The sequence below is a fragment of the Oncorhynchus gorbuscha genome, linkage group LG03 (assembly GCF_021184085.1).
Source record: "Oncorhynchus gorbuscha isolate QuinsamMale2020 ecotype Even-year linkage group LG03, OgorEven_v1.0, whole genome shotgun sequence".
Lineage (NCBI taxonomy): Eukaryota > Metazoa > Chordata > Actinopteri > Salmoniformes > Salmonidae > Oncorhynchus > Oncorhynchus gorbuscha.
In genome coordinates, this window is record NC_060175.1 from 35,382,136 (window position 1) to 35,400,046 (window position 17,911).

The 17,911-nt window shown below is 44.1% G+C and overlaps 1 protein-coding gene and 1 long non-coding RNA gene across 2 annotated transcripts; both read left to right on the forward strand.

The window, feature by feature from the left end:
* Positions 1-527: 527 nt before the first annotated feature.
* Positions 528-8,997, forward strand: LOC124019790 (limb region 1 homolog-like protein). Its single transcript, XM_046335220.1, has 2 exons — positions 528-1,131; positions 8,702-8,997. The coding sequence occupies exons 1-2, from the start codon at positions 1,066-1,068 to the stop codon at positions 8,885-8,887; spliced, it is 252 nt and encodes an 83-aa protein (XP_046191176.1). The 5' UTR covers positions 528-1,065; the 3' UTR covers positions 8,888-8,997.
* A 2,073-nt stretch (positions 8,998-11,070) lies between these two features.
* Positions 11,071-17,529, forward strand: LOC124019799. Its single transcript, XR_006835850.1, has 4 exons — positions 11,071-11,179; positions 11,312-11,547; positions 15,684-16,105; positions 17,299-17,529. It is a non-coding gene; the product is annotated as an uncharacterized LOC124019799 (long non-coding RNA).
* Positions 17,530-17,911: the final 382 nt, after the last annotated feature.

A 17,911-nucleotide genomic window follows, 5' to 3' on the forward strand; every position in this document is an offset into this window, starting at 1 on the left:
TAACTGTAATCAGTGACATTACCATAAAATATATTGTCATCAGATTATAGATACTTTTGAAAATCTAGATGATTACTTCTAGGATCCAAATGTTTTCCAACTTGAATACACGATTGGAGGGAAGGACTACAGCAGTGGTGTAGCCTACGGGTGATACTGATATCATTTATTATTCATATCTAGGCTACATAGCACATTGATGTGAACCACACTGCTGAGCTCTAATTTATTTGCGGTTTACGGATTGAGGTTGTATGCTATATGTGTATTTTAACTCATTAACTCGTTGAATTAAAGAAGTTTAAAAAGCCATTCGTTAATCGTTTTTGCAACCAGGGTGTATTCATTACCGAAACCGTTTACCGTTTAAGAACCAAAAGGAAGCAAACCGAGAGTTTCTAGTGGACGAATTCAGGTAGTTCCCTCGTTCCATCCCGTTTTCGAAACGTTTTGCAACAGAATTGGAGTACTGAATAAGCCCCATTGGACAGCCAGTGAAAAATGCGCTCTTTCTTTCTTTAACTAGGCTAGTGTGTTAAGAACACATTCTTATTTACAATGACGGCCTACCCCGGCCAACTTTTGCACAGCCCTATGGGACTCCCAATCACGGCCGGATGTGATACAGCCTGGAATCGAACTAGGGACTTTCGTGACGCCGCTTGTCCTGAGATGCAGTGCCTTAGACCGCTGCGCCCCTCGTGGGCATTACATCAAATGTGAAATGATTTGGTAAGATATTAGGAACATGATCAAGTTGCTGATCACATGAATGTTGGTTGAATAATCTTCATCGAAGAAACCAAAAATGAAATGTCTTTTGCACCAGCAATTTTTGTTGACATCACACCGCGTCAACCGCAACCCCATGCCGCTTTGTACAGCGGCACTTTTCCCACAAGATCGGAGCAGCAGCGAGACGAATCACTTGCATAGCATCAGTCAGCTTGGGAACAAGGACAAGCTGAGCTGCTGCGCTGGTCTGACGAAGCAGCAACAAGAACCAGACAAATATACATTTGAGCCACATAAAGGGCGGTCAATCCGCGATATGGTTGTCGGAGCATGGAAGCTCCAGAAGACGTGTCGGTCCGTGACCAGCTTTCCCACGACCGAGTCAGAGAGACCATAGTAAGTGCAAGCTGTAGGCTACACGTTGACTGCGGTGAAACTGAAAGAGCTTGCCTGTTGAGTGGAGCGCTCTCACTGCACTGTTGTCATCACCAGCCAGCTGCAAATGCAATTGTTTATATCTCATAAAATGTATAAAAAAGAATATGTGTGGGTGCAGGCTATTCCAGGGAACTTGCTATTAGAATTTGTGAATGTGTTTCATATTTCTCAATAGCACTTTGCCGTTCCTTTACTACTGTACCAGCATCCACGGTTATATACACCTGTCTACAATGTAACAACAAACATAAGACATTTTGTTCACCAAGTAATTCAGGATAAATATTGCATTCGTGTGCTAAATTCTTAATAGTAATAATCATATTATGTCATTTATAACCCAATGAGTTATAAATTCTCAGTGGACTAGTCTATCCAGATTTTGAAAAATTCATCAACATCTCAGCATCATTGAAATGTACAATGTAGCCTAACTTCAATGTAGCCTAACTTCAATGTAGCCTAACTTCAATGTAGCCTAACTTCAATGTAGCTTAATCACTCTCAAACGCTCCCTAAAACACTTCTGTGAGCAGGCCTTTCTAATCGACCTGGCCCGGGTATCCTGGAAGGACATTGACCTCATCGCGTCAGTTGAGGATGCCTGGTCATTCTTTAAGAGTAACTTCCTCACCATTTTAGATAAGCATGCTCCGTTCAAAAAATGCAGAACTAAGAACAGATACAGCCCTTGGTTCACTCCAGACCTGACTGCCCTCGACCAGCACAAAAACATCCTGTGGCGGACTGCAATAGCATCGAACAGTCCCCGCGATATGCAACTGTTCAGGGAAGTCAGGAACCAATACACGCAGTCAGTCAGGAAAGCTAAGGCCAGCTTCTTCAGGCAGAAGTTTGCATCCTGTAGCTCCAACTCCAAAAAGTTCTGGGACACTGTGAAGTCCATGGAGAACAAGAGCACCTCCTCCCAGCTGCCCACTGCACTGAGGCTAGGGAACACGGTCACCACCGACAAATCCATGATTATCGAAAACTTCAACAAACATTTCTCAACGGCTGGCCATGCCTTCCGCCTGGCTACTCCTACCTCGGCCAACAGCCCCGGCCCCCCCGCAGCTCCTCGCCCAAGCCTCTCCAGGTTCTCCTTTACCCAAATCCAGATAGCAGATGTTCTGAAAGAGCTGCAAAACCTGGACCCGTATAAATCAGCTGGGCTTGACAATCTGGACCCTCTATTTCTGAAACTATCTGCCGCCATTGTCGCAACCCCTATTACCAGCCTGTTCAACCTCTCTTTCATATCGTCTGAGATCCCCAAGGACTGGAAAGCTGCCGCAGTCATCCCCCTCTTCAAAGGGGGTGACACCCTGGACCCAAACTGTTACAGACCTATATCCATCCTGCCCTGCCTATCTAAGGTCTTCGAAAGCCAAGTCAACAAACAGGTGACTGACCATCTCGAATCCCACCGTACCTTCTCCGCTATGCAATCCGGTTTCGAGCCGGTCACGGGTGCACCTCAGCCACACTCAAGGTACTAAACGACATCATAACCGCCATCGATAAAAGACAGTACTGTGCAGCCGTCTTCATCGACCTTGCCAAGGCTTTCGACTCTGTCAATCACCATATTCTTATCGGCAGACTCAGTAGCCTCGGTTATTCGGATGACTGCCTTGCCTGGTTCACCAATTACTTTGCAGACAGAGTTCAGTGTGTCAAATCGGAGGGCATGTTGTCCGGTCCTCTGGCAGTCTCTATGGGGGTGCCACAGGGTTCAATTCTCGGGCCGACTCTTTTCTCTGTATATATCAATGATGTTGCTCTTGCTGCGGGCGATTCCCTGATCCACCTCTACGCAGACGACACCATTGTATACACTTTCGGCCCGTCATTGGACACTGTGCTATATAACCTCCAATCGAGCTTCAATGCCATACAACACTCCTTCCGTGGCCTCCAACTGCTCTTAAACACTAGTAAAACCAAATGCATGCTTTTCAACCGATCGCTGCCTGCACCCGCATGCCCGACTAGCATCACCACACAGGATGGCTCCGACCTTGAATATGTGGACACCTATAAGTACCTAGGTGTCTGGCTAGACTGCAAACTCTCCTTCCAGACCCATATCAAACATCTCCAATCGAAAATCAAATCAAGAATCGGCTTTCTATTCCGCAACAAAGCCTCCTTCACTCACGCTGCCAAGCTTACCCTAGTAAAACTGACTATCCTACCGATCCTCGACTTCGGCGACGTCATCTACAAAATTGCTTCCAACACTCTACTCAGCAAACTGGATGCAGTTTATCACAGTGCCATCCGTTTTGTCACTAAAGCACCTTATACTACCCACCACTGCGACTTGTATGCTCTAGTCGGCTGGCCCTCACTACATATTCGTCGCCAGACCCACTGGCTTCAGGTCATCTACAAGGCCATGCTAGGCAAAGCTCCGCCTTATCTCAGCTCACTGGTCACGATGGCAACACCCATCCGTAGCACGCGCTCCAGCAGGTGTATCTCATTGATCATCCCTAAAGCCAACACCTCATTCGGCCGCCTTTCGTTCCAGTACTCTGCTGCCTGTGACTGGAACAATTGCAAAAATCGCTGAAGTTGGAGACTTTTATCTCCCTCACCAACTTCAAACATCAGCTAGCTGAGCAGCTAACCGATCGCTGCAGCTGTACATAATCTATTGGTAATTAGCACACCCATTTTCACCTACCTCATCCCCACAGTTTTTATTTATTTACTTTTATGCTCTTTTGCACACCAATATCTCTACCTGTACATGATCATTTATCACTCCAGTGTTAATCTGCAATATTGTAATTATTCGCCTACCTCCTCATGCCTTTTGCACACATTGTATATAGACTCCCCTTTTTTCTCTGTGTTATTGACTTGTTAATTGTTTACTCCATGTGTAACTCTGTGTTGTCTGTTCACACTGCTATGCTTTATCTTGGCCAGGTCGCAGTTGCAAATGAGAACCTGTTCTCAACTAGCCTACCTGGTTAAATAAAGGTGAAATAAAAAAATCAAAATAAAAAACTTCAATGTAGCCTAACTTCAATGTAGCCTAACTTAATATAATATAATAATATATGCCATTTAGCAGAGCTTTTTAACTTCAGTCATGTGCAGCCTAATGGGTGGTCAATGAACCCACTACCCTGGCTTCAATGTACCAACTGAGCCAGTAACTTCAATGTAGCCTAACTTCAATGTAGCCTAACTTCAATGTAGCCTAACTTCAATGTAGCCTAACTTCAATGTAGCTTAACTTCAATGTAGCCTAACTTCAATGTAGCCTAACTTCAATGTAGCTTAACTTCAATGTAGCCTAACTTCAATGTAGCTTAACTTCAATGTAGCCTAACTTCAATGTAGCTTAACTTCAATGTAGCCTAACTTCAATGTAGCCTAACTTCCAGCTCTAAAAACTGAGTAACAAGGCATGGAGAGAACTTGGGTATTTGTGGTAAAGATGATTATTGTTGCACTGTTATATGTGTACAACTCACAGTCACATGATGTCACACCTGTTGCCATTTGTCTAGTGTTTTGGTGTAGCATGAACTGTAGTGTGAAATGTAGTTATGCCAGTGTTTGGTATATGAACCGCATTAAATGTTATATGTAGTCATCAACCTGTGATCTTGGCATAATTGCTCTATCACTACAGTATCACAGAGAAGTGACCTATGACCCTGCTTAGCACAGTAGATCTCCATCTCTCTTCTACCTGTCTGACTCACTGATGAGTCATTCCAGACTCCCTTCCTCTTTCTCTACCTCTCTAACTCCCATTCCTGTGAATTAGGGTTTCTTCTCTGTGTGTGTTTGTGTGTGTGTGTATGCAGACATATGTGAGCAATTGTGTTTCACATGCACTTGTGTCCTTGCTGTATTAGGCTGGACATAGGATGCAGCCTTTTAATCAAGTAGTGGTGTTGCTGTTCTGTTTTTCATGGCCAACATTTGCCCTTTGAAAGGCTGTTGAGTCTTAACAAGTAACGTGCATAGTTACCAGTAATCCCATTCCCCCACTTGTATTTTATATGATGGGTATAAAAAGTAACCACTTATTTTGTGCTTGTCCTACATCTTTTGATGAATGACAGGTGGACAGATAGATTGACGGTTGGGGACAGACAGATACACTACATGACCAAAAGTATGTGGAAAGCTGCTCGTCGAACATCTCCTTCCAAAATCCTGGGCATTAATATGGAGTTGGTCCCTCCTTTGCTGCTTGAACAGCCTTCCCTTTTCTGGGAAGGCTATCCACTAGATTTTGGAACATTGCTGCAGGGACCTGCTTCCATTCTGCCACAAGAGCATTTGTGAGGTTGGGCACGTATGTTGGGCATTTAGGCCTGGCTCACAGTCAGAATTTCAATTCATCCCAAAGGTGTTCGATGGGGTTGAGGTCAGGGCTCTGTGCAGGCCAGTCAAGTTCCTCTACACCAATCTTGACAAACCATTTTTGTATGGACCTCACTTTGTGCACGGGTGCATTGTCATGCTGAAACAGGAAAGGGCCTTCCCCAAACTGTTGCCACAAAATTGGAAGTACATCAATGTCTAGAATGTCATTGTATGCTGCAGCGTTAAGATTTCCCTTCACTGGAACTAAAGGGCCTAGCCCGAACCATGAAAAACAGCCCTAGACCATTATTCCTCCTCCACCAAACTTTACAGTTGGCACTATGCATTCGGGCAGGTAGCGTTCTCCTGGCATCCGCAGAACCCAGATTAGTCCGTTGGACTGCCAGATGGTGAAGCGTGATTCATCACTCCAGAGAATGTGTTTCCACTGCTCCAGTCCAATGGCAGTAAGCTTTACACCACTCCAGCCAATGCTTGGAATTGCGCATGGTGATCTTAGGCTTGTGTGCAGCTACTCGGCCATGGAAATCCATTTAATGAAGCTTCCGACGAACAGTTATTGTGCTGACGTTGCATCCAGAGGCTGTTTGGAACTCGGTAGTCAGTGCTGCAACAGAGGACAGATGATTTTTACGCGCTTGCTCACTCATTCTGTTCTGTGAGCTTGTGTAGCCTACCACTTTGCGGCTGAGCCGTTGTTGCTCCTAGACATTTCCATTTCACAATAACAGCATTAACAGTTGACCGGGGCAGCTCTAGCAGGGCAGAAATCTGAGAAACTGACTTGTTGGAAAGGTGGCATCCTATGACGGTGCCCCGTTGAAAGTCACTGAGCTCTTCAGGAAGGCCATTCTACTGCCAATGTTTGTCTATGGATATTGCATGGCTAGGTGCTTAATTTTATACACCTGTCAGCAACAGGTGTGGCTGAAATAGTTGAAACCACTCATTTGAAGGGGTGTCCACATACTTTTGTATATATAGTGTAGGTGGGGACAGACGGATAGGGAAGTGAGTGTGCATCAGAGCTGAGACAGGGAACACTGTAGTCCTCTGGACTAGAGCAGGTGAAGGTGCTCTCAGTGGGGCTCTGTCTGTCTGTCATCGACTGGAGCAGATAGGAAAGTGAAGGATAATCAGTACAGGCGAAGAATAACTATAAAGGCCTGTGGTGTTTTGTCCTTCACAAAGGACTGTCTTATTGTGACTGAACATGATGACTGTTTGTTGGGATGGGAGGCTCAACTTTAAGCCCTGAAACTAGGCCATATATTTTTCAGTAGATGCTGCTTGTATACGCTGTGAACCCTCCATGGTTCTCCCTTTTCTCTGACTGTCATTTGTTGGCAGTTCTCTCATACAGAGTAGAGCTTTTGTTTGGGTTATTTGTGTGCTGTGCATTAGCTGTTTGGGCTGTGAGCGTGTTAGGCATTAGATGGTTAGTCATTGTGAAATGGGCTTTGTCCTCTCCCCCACACTCCCACCTCTCCATCATGTCCTCATAGACCTAACAGCTTTATAGTCTGTGGATTGAAAACACCTTCTCCACGAATCCTCACACTGCCAAGCATGTACTCCATTCTCTTTGAGCTGCCTGAAAGCCTAGGGCTGTTTCAAACCAGCTATAGTACACTATTCTTCAGCCTGTATCTGAGTACTGGCTAAGTACTGGTTTTAGATGTCTTGCATTTTTACAGAGGAATTTTTTTGTCATATATTATGTATTAAAGATTCTGAAAGTCTTAGTTGGCTATTTGGGAGCACTGTGTCACTGTGGCATTGTCTTTCAGTTTGGGAAATGAAGTTGTTATTAGGTACTTGCTACAGTTACATACTATATTGTGGTCCATTGCTATAACAAAGCTCTTACTTACAACTAAGCCTGCAACTCAACTCTGGTATAATTACAGTGACATCAACACATTGTTTCTGTCAGTAGATTTATTTGACTCCAAAAAAGATGTCAATTCAAATAAAATTAAATTGTATTTGTCACCGAATACAGTGAAATGCTTACTTACAAGTCCTTAACCAACAATGCAGTTAAGAAAAAATAAGTGTTAATAAAGTATTTACTAAATAAACTGAAGTAAGCAATAAATAAAAAAATAACAATAATTTAAGAGCAACAATAAAATAACAATAATGAGGCTGTTGTCAAGGGGTGCGTAACTGGTGGCATGGAAGTCAAACGCAGTAGAGCAGAACTTGGTAAATGGCCGCAGCCATTTAATGCACATAACTCCCGGGTTATAAAAATCACAAAAAAACACATGGGCACAAAACCTGTCTCGCACCAGTCACAAAAGGCACACGTACTTACAATGAACAATTCCCGCCAAGGACATGGGGGAAACAGAGGGAACATATACAACATGTAATTGGGGAATTGAAACCAGGTGAGTGTGACAATCAGACAAAACAAATGAAACATGAAAAATGGATCGGCAACGGCTAGAAGACCGTTGACGTTGACCACCGAACACCACCCGAACAAGGAGAGGAACCGACTTCGGTAGAAGTCGTGACAGCTATATACTGGGGATACCGGTACAGAGTCAATGTGCGTGGGCACAGGTTAGTCGAGGTAATTGAGGTAATATGTACATGTTGTTAGAGGTAAAGTGACTATACATAGATAATAAACAGAGTAACAGCAGCGTAAAAAGGGGGGTGGGGTCAATGCAAACAGTTTGGGTAGCCATTTGGTTAGCTGTTCAGGAGTCTTATGGCTTGGTGGTAGAAGCTGTTAAGAATCCTTTTGTACCTAGACTTGGCGATCCATTACCGCTTGCCGTGCGGTAGCAGAGAGAATAGCCTATGACTAGGGTGGATGGAGTCTTTGGCAATTTTTAGGGCCTTCCTCTGACACCGCCTGGTATAGAGGTCCTAGATGGCAGGAAGCTTGGTCCCAGTGATGTATTTATTGGTCTGTACGCACTACCCTCTGTTAGGGCTGGGCGATATATCAAGTTTATGTTTTAGCGCGATATGGAAAATGCCTGTATCGCAAGAATCGACGTTCTGTTATAATGTTGTCACGTTTTACTAATGCAGCATCTCACTGTCTCTTCTCTGTCAGCCCAATGTCCAATCATGTCCCAATTGTGTGACAACACGTGCTTGATCCTGATCATTGATCTCTGCGTTTTTGTCTCCACAGATCTGTGTCCTGCTTTTCATCTGTCTCTACATCATCTCCTATCTGGTCATCATCCACTGCAACAGGAATGCTGAGTTCACCACAGGTACGTGTGAGTCTGTGAGGCCAAAAGTCAGGGGAGTGGAGGTCAGGTCACGTCACAGGCTGCAAGGTCTGCTGGGTTTCTGCAGCTCAGTACTCTACTGATTAACTGTGTCCTGTGTAAATCTAAGTGTGCGTTCTCTAATTCTCTCCTTCTCTCTTTCTTTCTCTCTCTCGGAGGACCTGAGCCCTAGAACCATGCCCCAGGACTACCTGACATGATGACTCCTTGCTGTCCCCAGTCCACCTGGCCATGCTGCTGCTCCAGTTTCAACTGGCCTGGGCCCTAGGACCATGTCCCAGGACTACCTGACATGAGGACTCCTTGCTGTCCCCAGTCCACCTGGCCATGCTCCTGCTCCAGTTTCAACTGTTCTGCCTTACTATTATTCAACCATGCTGGTCATTTATGAACATTTGAACATCTTGGCCACGTTCTGTTATAATCTCCACCCGGCACAGCCAGAAGAGGACTGGCCACCCCACATATGCTCTCTCTAATTCTCTCTTTCTTTCTCTCTCTCGGAGGACCTGAGCCCTAGGACCGTGCCCCAGGACTACCTGACATGATGGCTCCTTGCTGTCCCCAGTCCACCTGACTGTGCTGCTGCTCCAGTTTCAACTGTTCTGCCTTATTATTATTTGACCATGCTGGTCATTTATGAACATTTGAACATTTTGGTCATGTTCTGTTATAATCTCTACCCGGCACAGCCAGAAGAGGACTGGCCACCCCACATAGCCCGGTTCCTCTCTAGGTTTCTTCCTAGGTTTTGGCCTTTCTAGGGAGTTTTTCCTAGCCACCGTGCTTTTACACCTGCATTGTTTGCTGTTTGGGGTTTTAGGCTGGGTTTCTGTACAGCACTTTGAGATATCAGCTGATGTACGAAGGGCTATATAAATAAATTTGATTTGATTTGATTTGATTAACTGTAAAAGTCATTGATTATACGGTTGGTATTTCTGTATGTCTGCCAATATCCTCCTTTGGTCCTACATGTAAGTCGCTCTGGATAAGAGCGTCTGCTAAATGACTTAAATGTAAATGTAAATGTGGGTGTTGTATTACAGCCAGGATGGACATATACAGTATATAAATCCATATTTCAGCATATGTTTGCCTTTACTTCACACTTCTGCGTATAGGTTTTGCATGTCAATGTAAACAAGTTGCTGGTTACCATGAAGGGGCCATAATTTATGTGTGCATGTGCACGAGCTATAGGATGTTTTTAACTGTAGCAACCCCACCACCTCACTTGTGAGTGTATGTTTGCGTCAGGAATTGACAGCAAGCGTTGGTATTGGAGACGGGACGCTTTCCAAAATACACTCTGGTACAAATTACAGCCAGAGCCTGTTATGCAACCTCCCCCTGTTGGCCCCCTCCCTCGGCCTTCCGGATCCTCTGTCCTGTTAGATGGGGCGAGGGGCACAGGGAATGTTATTTTTATTATTAGAATTTAAAAAATTAGGGGGACGGTAGCTTTAATATTGCAGATAGATGTTGGGTTGTAGTAAAGTAATTATTTGCATAATTTCTAATCCTGAAGGAATGTTACCCTGGGATACCCTCCGTAGGGCAGACACAGTCGTTCTAGTCATCTCTCTTGTGTAGTGTGATTTTAAACAATGTACGAAGCCAGAGAGAGAAAGAAGTGAGGAGGAAACACAGCGATCCTTGGGTTTTTACTTTAACCAACAAAGGACTCTGCACTTTTGATAGCCTGTCTTCTTTTGCTTGTACAAAACTATGGTATGCAAAATAAACTTCAAAGCCTGTGTCAAATATGATCATCCTTCAGTTTTTAGGAGTACAGTCTTCATCGTAATGGGTGGGGTTAGCAAATTGTTCAATACCACCCCCAAACCTTTTTACAACACTTGCACATACATTCTAAATTGTGCACCAATTTGTTCATTATTTGGAAACAGCTGACCTATCTGATCGATATCATGATCAGTCACAGATCAGTGCCAAACACACCTACACACAGGTCAGTGCCACACACACACACACACACACACACACACACACACACACACACACACACACACACACACACACACACACACACACACACACACACACACACACACACACACACACACACACACACACACACACACACACACATACATATGGGGGTCCAGAGAGAGTTGTGAGAGTTGAGCAATATGTGCTTGTCGTCCTTTTGTTGCCAATTTTGTGAAAGGAGGTATCATCTTTTATCAGGTTCCCAGTTTATTGTCCAGCCGGTCTGCCCCCCCCCCCTAATTTCCCCCCCCGCTACAACACACACACGTATTCCTCTTTTTGAAAGCCATAATAATAATTGTGTTGTGTGTGCTTTAAATTATAGATGACAGCAAAGATGCAACAGTCAACAAAATTGCGTAAGTAACTTTGAACAATAGAGGTTTCATTACCGCCGACATATTTGATATTTCTATGTGTCATATGGGAATGCAACTTCTTTTTGTAAAATCTCTTTCTCTCTCCCCCTCTTTCTCTCTGTCTTTCTCTAGGCTGTGGCTCTGTACTTTCTCCCCCTCTTTCTCTCTGTCTTTCTCTAGGCTGTGGCTCTGTACTTTCTCCCCCTCTTTCTCTCTGTCTTTCTCTAGGCTGTGGCTCTGTACCTGCACTCTTTCTGTCTCTGTCGGCGCTGTTCTACTCCCACATCTCTCCATCTTCTCCAACGAGGTCCTGCTCTCCTTCTCACACAGCTACTACATGCAGTGGCTTAACAGATCTCTTATACAAGGTAAACACACACAATACCCTACATGAACATACTCACACAGACAGTTACACTGACACACACGTTGTCAGACCCAGTTATCTCAATGAGAAAAAACCTGTATGAATAAAAGTATTTAAAAAAAAATTGCATGCTGACATTTTGTACGTGGTTTGAAGTCCTGTGCTGTTGAAAGATCTTCTCAGTGTGCATGCTTCACATATATTCTTTTTATTCCTATTGAATTTGTTCAGAGAAAAATGACAGTCCACCCCAGGTTACAAGTGATGATGATAAGACAGATATGATATGAGCTCCTCAGACACTCAACTTCTAAAACGGACTGTTAGTGAAGTTGAATCAGAAGACGATAGCATGTAGACAGAAGAGGAGGCTTCCACTAATTGCTGGAATGGAGTGAATGGAATGATAACAAATATATAAAAACAATGTGTTTGATTAATTAGGGCCGATTTTAAGTCTTCATAACAATCGGTATGCGGCCTTTTTGGACGCCGATTATGTCCGATTACATTGCAATCCACGAGGAAACTGCATGGCAGGCTGACCACCTGTTACGTGAGTGCAGCAAGGAGCAAAGATAAGTTGAAAGCTAGCATGAAACTTATCTTATAATAAACCATCAATCTTCACATAATCACTAGTTAACCTAATAATATCATCAACCATGTGTAGTTAACTAGCTTGTGCTGCATTGCATATAATCAATGCAGTGCCTGTTAATTTATCATGGAATCACAGCCTACTTCAACTTCACGAAACGGGTGATGATTTAACAAAAGCGCATTGCTGAAAAAAAGCACAATCTTTGCACAAATGTACATAACCATAAACATCAATGCCTTTCTTAAAATCAATACACAGAAGTATATATTTTTTTACCTGCATAATTTGTTCACATAAATTAATGTTAGCAGGCAATATTAACTAGGGAAATTGTGTCACTTCTCTTGCAAGCAGAGTCAGGGTGAACTGTGAAATAATTTGCCAGAATTTTAAATAATGACATGACATTGAAAGTTGTGCAATGTATCAGCAATCTTTAGACTTAGGGTTGCCACCCGTTCGATAAAATACAGAACGGTTCCGTATTTCACTGAAAGAATAAACGTTTTGTTTTTTAAATGATAGTTTCCGTATTTGTCCATATTAATGACCAAATGCTCATATTTCTGTGTTTATTATATTATAATTAAGTCTATGATTTGATAGAGCAGTCTGACTGAGCGGTGGTAGGCAGCAGCAGGCTCGTAAACATTCATTCAAACAGCACTTTACTGCGTTTGCCAGAAGCTCTTAGCAATGCTTGAATCACAGCGCTGTTTATGACTTCAAGCCTATCAACTCCCGAGATTAGGCTGGCAGTACTAAAGTGCCTATAAGAACATCCAATAGTCAAAGGTATATGAAATACAAATGGTAGAGAGAGAAATAGTCGACGTGTCATAGTTCCTATAATAACTACAACCTAAAACTTCTTAACTGGGAATATTGAAGAACTGGGAATATTGAACCCACCAGCTTTCATATATTCTCATGTTCTGAGCAAGGAACTTAAACGTTAGCTTTTTTACATGGCACATATTGCACTTTTACTTTATTCTCCAACACTGTGTATTTGGATTATTTAAACCAAATTGAACATGTTTCATTATTTATTTGAGACTAAATAGATTTTATTTATGTATTATATTAAGTTAAAATAAGTGTTCATTGTTGTCACGATCGTCATAATGATTGGACCAAGGTGCAGTGTGCAGAGTTCCACATATTTTAATAAATCAGAACTCACCAAACAAGCACAAACAAACCATAACGTTCTGGGTTGCTAACAGGCAGCTACACAAACACATAGTCCAGATCCCACAAATCACAATGGGGAAATGGCTACCTAAATATGATCCCCAATCAGAGACAATGATAAACAGCTGCCTCTGATTGGGAACCATATCAGGCCACCATAGCTTTACAATTCCCCTAGATGACCCACCCTAGTCACACCTAACCAACATAGAGAATAACAGGCTCTCTATGGTCAGGGCGTGACAATTGTTCATTCAGTATTGTTGTAATTGTCATTGTTACAAATATATACACTGCTCAAAAAAATAAAGGGAACACTAAAATAACACATCCTAGATCTGAATGAATTAAATATTCTTATTAAATACTTTCTTCTTTACATAGTTGAATGTGCTGACAACAAAATCACACAAAAATTATCAATGGAAATCAAATTTATCAACCCATGGAGGTCTGGATTTGGAGTCACACTCAAAGTTAAAGTGGAAAACCACACTACAGGCTGATCCAACTTTGATGTAATGTCCTTAAAACAAGTCAAAATTAGGCTCAGTAGTGTGTGTGGCATCCACGTGCCTGTGTGACCTCCCTACAATGCCTGGGCATGCTCCTGATGAGGTGGCGGATAGTCTCCTGAGGGATCTGCTCCCAGACCTGGACTAAAGCATCCGCCAACTCCTGGACAGTCTGTGGTGCAACGTGGCGTTGATGGATGGAGCGAGACATGATGTCCCAGATGTGCTCAATTGGATTCAGGTCTGGGGAATGGGCAGGCCAGTCCATAGCATCAATGCCTTCCTCTTGCAGCAACTGATGACACACTCCAGCCACATGAGGTCTAGCATTGTCTTGCATTAGGAGGAACCCAGGGCCAACCGCACCAGCATATGGTCTCACAAGGGGTCTGGCAGTCAGGCTACCTCTGGCGAGCACATGGAGGGCTGTGCGGCCCCCCAAAGAAATGCCACCCCACACCATGACTGACCCACTGCCAAACCGGTCATGCTGGAGGATGTTGCAGGCAGCAGAACGTTTTCCATGGTGTCTCCAGACTCTGTCACGTCTGTCACATGTGCTCAGTGTGAACCTGCTTTCATCTGTGAAGAACAGAGGGCGCCAGTGGCGAATTTGCCAATCTTGGTGTTCTCTGGCAAATGCCAAATGTCTTGCACGGTGTTGGGCTGTAAGCACAACCCCCACCTGTGGACGTCAGGCCCCCATACCACTCTCATGGAGTCTGTTTCTGACCGTTTTAGCAGACACATGCACATTTGTGGCCTGCTGGAGGTAATTTTTCAGGGCTCTGGCAGTGCTCCTCCTGCTCCTTCTTGCACAAAGGCGGAGGTAGCGGTCCTGCTGCTGGGTTGTTGCCGTCCTACGGCCTCCTCCACGTCTCCTGATGTACTGGCCTGTCTCCTGGTAGCGGCTCCATGCTCTGGACACTACGCTGACAGACACAGCAAACCTTCTTGCCACAGCTCGCATTGATGTGCCATCCTGGATGAGCTGCACTACCTGAGCCACTTGTGTGGGTTGTAGACTCTGTCTCACGCTACCACTAGAGTGAAAGCACTGCCAGCATTCAAAAGTGACCAAAACATCAGCCAGGAAGCATAGGAACTGAGAAGAGGTCTGTGGTCACCCCCTGCAGAACCACTCCTTTATTGGGGGTGTCTTGCTAATTGCCTATAATTTCCATCTGTTGTCTATTCCATTTGCACAACAGCATGTGAAATGTATTGTCAATGAGTGTTGCTTCCTAAGTGGACAGTTTGATTTCACAGAAGTGTGATTGACTTGGAGTTACATTGTGTTGTTTAAGTGTTCCCTTTATTTTTTGAGCAGTGTATATAAAAATCGGCATAATCGGTATCAGCATATTTTGGTCGTCCAATAATCTGCATCGGCGTTGAAAAATCATAATCGGTCGACCTCTACTCGATACCATTCAATTTATTCCGTTCCATCTATTACTATGGGGCCAGACGGTAGCCTAGCGGTTAGGAGCGTTTGGCCAGTAACCAAACGGTAACTGGTTTGTATCCAAGTGCCGGCAAGGTGGAAAAGAATCTGCTGTTCTGCACTTGAGCAAGGCAGTTAACAACTGCTCCCCGAGCGCAATGATGAGGTCGTCAAGGCAGCCACCCGCAGCCACCCAACCAGTTAAATGCGGAAGACATATTTCACTTGAATGCATTCAGTTGTGCAACTGACTAGGTATCCCCTTTCCCTTCGAGCCTGTGCTCCCCAATTAAGGTGCCACCGGCCTCCTGTGGTAGAGAGAGATAAAGCCTCTCACTGTCTATAACACTGTCTGTCCCCATCTCTCAATGCAGGACTGTGGAATCTAGTCTTCCTCTTCTCCAACCTCTCCTTATTCTTCCTGCTGCCCTTTGCCTAATTCTTCACTGAGTCTGAGGGCTTCACTGGATCCAAAAATGTACCTGCTTCAGTGACAGAGAAGACTGGTTAGAAGATGTGCTTGAGCCAAATCCCCTGAGTATTGTTGCCATGGTATGATGATTGGGATGAGTTGGCTAAAGCACATACATATCTGGGACAAGGTTAGTGATAAAGGCATCATGTACAGTAAATGTATATAAGATGTGGTATACTGTTTCTATACTCTCTGTACACAGGGTGTGATGGCTCGTCTGTATGAGACAGCACTAGTCCTCTTCCTCCTGACCCTGCTGATACTGGGAATGGTGTCGGTGGCATCAGCCATACATGATGATAATATGGCCAAGTCTTTATGGTAAAACAACCCCTCTTCTCCTACTCCCCTCTCATTCTCTCCCTCTGTTATGTGACTTTCATAACCTGTTTTATGTGATTTTTGTCTTTCATATTCCACCTCTTCACATATTTTGCCTGTTGGCGTTGTTAACTAAAAATCTGCAATGAAAGTTTAATTCCTAAATGACTCTAAAACGTGTTACATGTTCTGTCTGTCATATCTGTGGGAGTATTACCTGCCTTATCTGTACTCCTGCATTTCCTTGTTTGGAGTCCTGCTGCTGTTGTTAGTACAGTACATGTTTACCCATGAATATCCCAGGCCATTGGCATTGTGTATATGTGAGGTTTCTCTCTGGTTTCTCTCTGGAAGCGATTACATGTGGCAGGCATTGATAAGGGGAGACGGGTGGAGATCTTAGAAACTAACAATGTCACTGAGGGAGAGAGGGTAATGTATGTCAGCGTATGTTATTGTTAGCCATCAGAGATCCTCTGGGAGGAGAAGAGACAGTCTGGTATCAATAACCATGATAGCCTTGAGTTGGGGTGGAGTGAGCACTTTGGGGTAGACACCAGTCTCAATGTCAACAGTGAAGAAGTGACTCCGGGATGCTGGCCTCTAGGTTCCTCTGTCCAGTGTCTGTGTTCTTTTGTCCATCTGAATCTTTTATTTTTATTGGCCAGTCTGAGATTTGGCTTTTTCTTTGCAACTCTGCCTCGAAGGCCAGCATCCCGGAGTCGCCTCTTCACTGTTGACATTGAGACTGGAGCTTTTGCGGGTACTATTTAATGAAGCTGCCAGTTGATGACTTGTGAGGCATCTGTTTCTCAAACTAGAAACTCTAATGTAATTGTCCTCTTGCCCAGTTATGCACCGGGGCCTCCCACTCCTCTTTCTATTCTGGTTAGAGCCAGTTCTGTGAAGGGAGTGGTACACAGCGTTGTATGAGATCTTCAGTTTCTTGGCAATGTCTCGCATGGAATAGCCTTTATTTCTCAGAACAAGAATAGACTGACGAGTTTCAGAAGAAAGGTCTTTGTTTCTATCCATTTTGAGCCTGTAATCGAACCCACAAGTGCTGATGCACCAGATACTCAACTAGTCTAAAGAAGGCCAGTTTTATTGCTTCTTTAATCAGAGCAAGTTTTCAGCTTACACACGTTGTGATCGGCTGATTCACTAATATGGTCCTCTCTCTCTCTTCCAAGGGCTGCATATATTGCTATTGACTGTGTCCCGCTCCACCATCTCACTCAGGCTCCCATTGGCTAATGGACTCACAAAGATTCAGTGACACTTGAACAAGCTAATGACATGGGCTTACCAAAGTGAGCTTGCCAAAGAGCAGTGTCTCCAAATATTTATCTGTAGTAAATTGTCTTTGAAAGAGAGAAGGGGATTGACCGGTTTGCTGATGGATGACTGGTGATCCTGTTACTACTAAATCCCGAGGGGATTCTTCCTTATGGGCGTGTTGTCGGGTTAACAGTCTGGGGAATTGAAAGACAGGTTAAGCAAGCACTCACGCACCTGCGTCGCCCCTTGTCCTAGTAACCTCCTTTTCGTTCCTGTTTCCACTCGTCTGGCTGTTCTTCAGTGGGCTCACTCTGCCAAGTTAGCTGGTCATGAGAAGAGGAGGAACCTCTGGACTTGGACGTCAGGGTCACCAATACTTAGTGGATTGGGAGGGTTACGGTCCTGAGGAGAGAGTTGGGTTCCGTCAGACATGATTATACTTCAGAGTATAGGTACAGGACAGGTATTGCACCAAGGGGACCAATGCCAGTCTCCTCTTCTGTCAGGTCTATAATGGAGTATGTG

Bases quoted from the DNA above. Each gene is read 5' to 3' on its own strand.
- LOC124019790 (XM_046335220.1), top strand. From the start codon at position 1,066: ATGGAAGCTCCAGAAGACGTGTCGGTCCGTGACCAGCTTTCCCACGAC. The intron at 1,132-8,701 runs GTAAGTGCAAGC...TTGTCTCCACAG, and splicing joins ACCGAGTCAGAGAGACCATA to ATCTGTGTCCTGCTTTTCAT.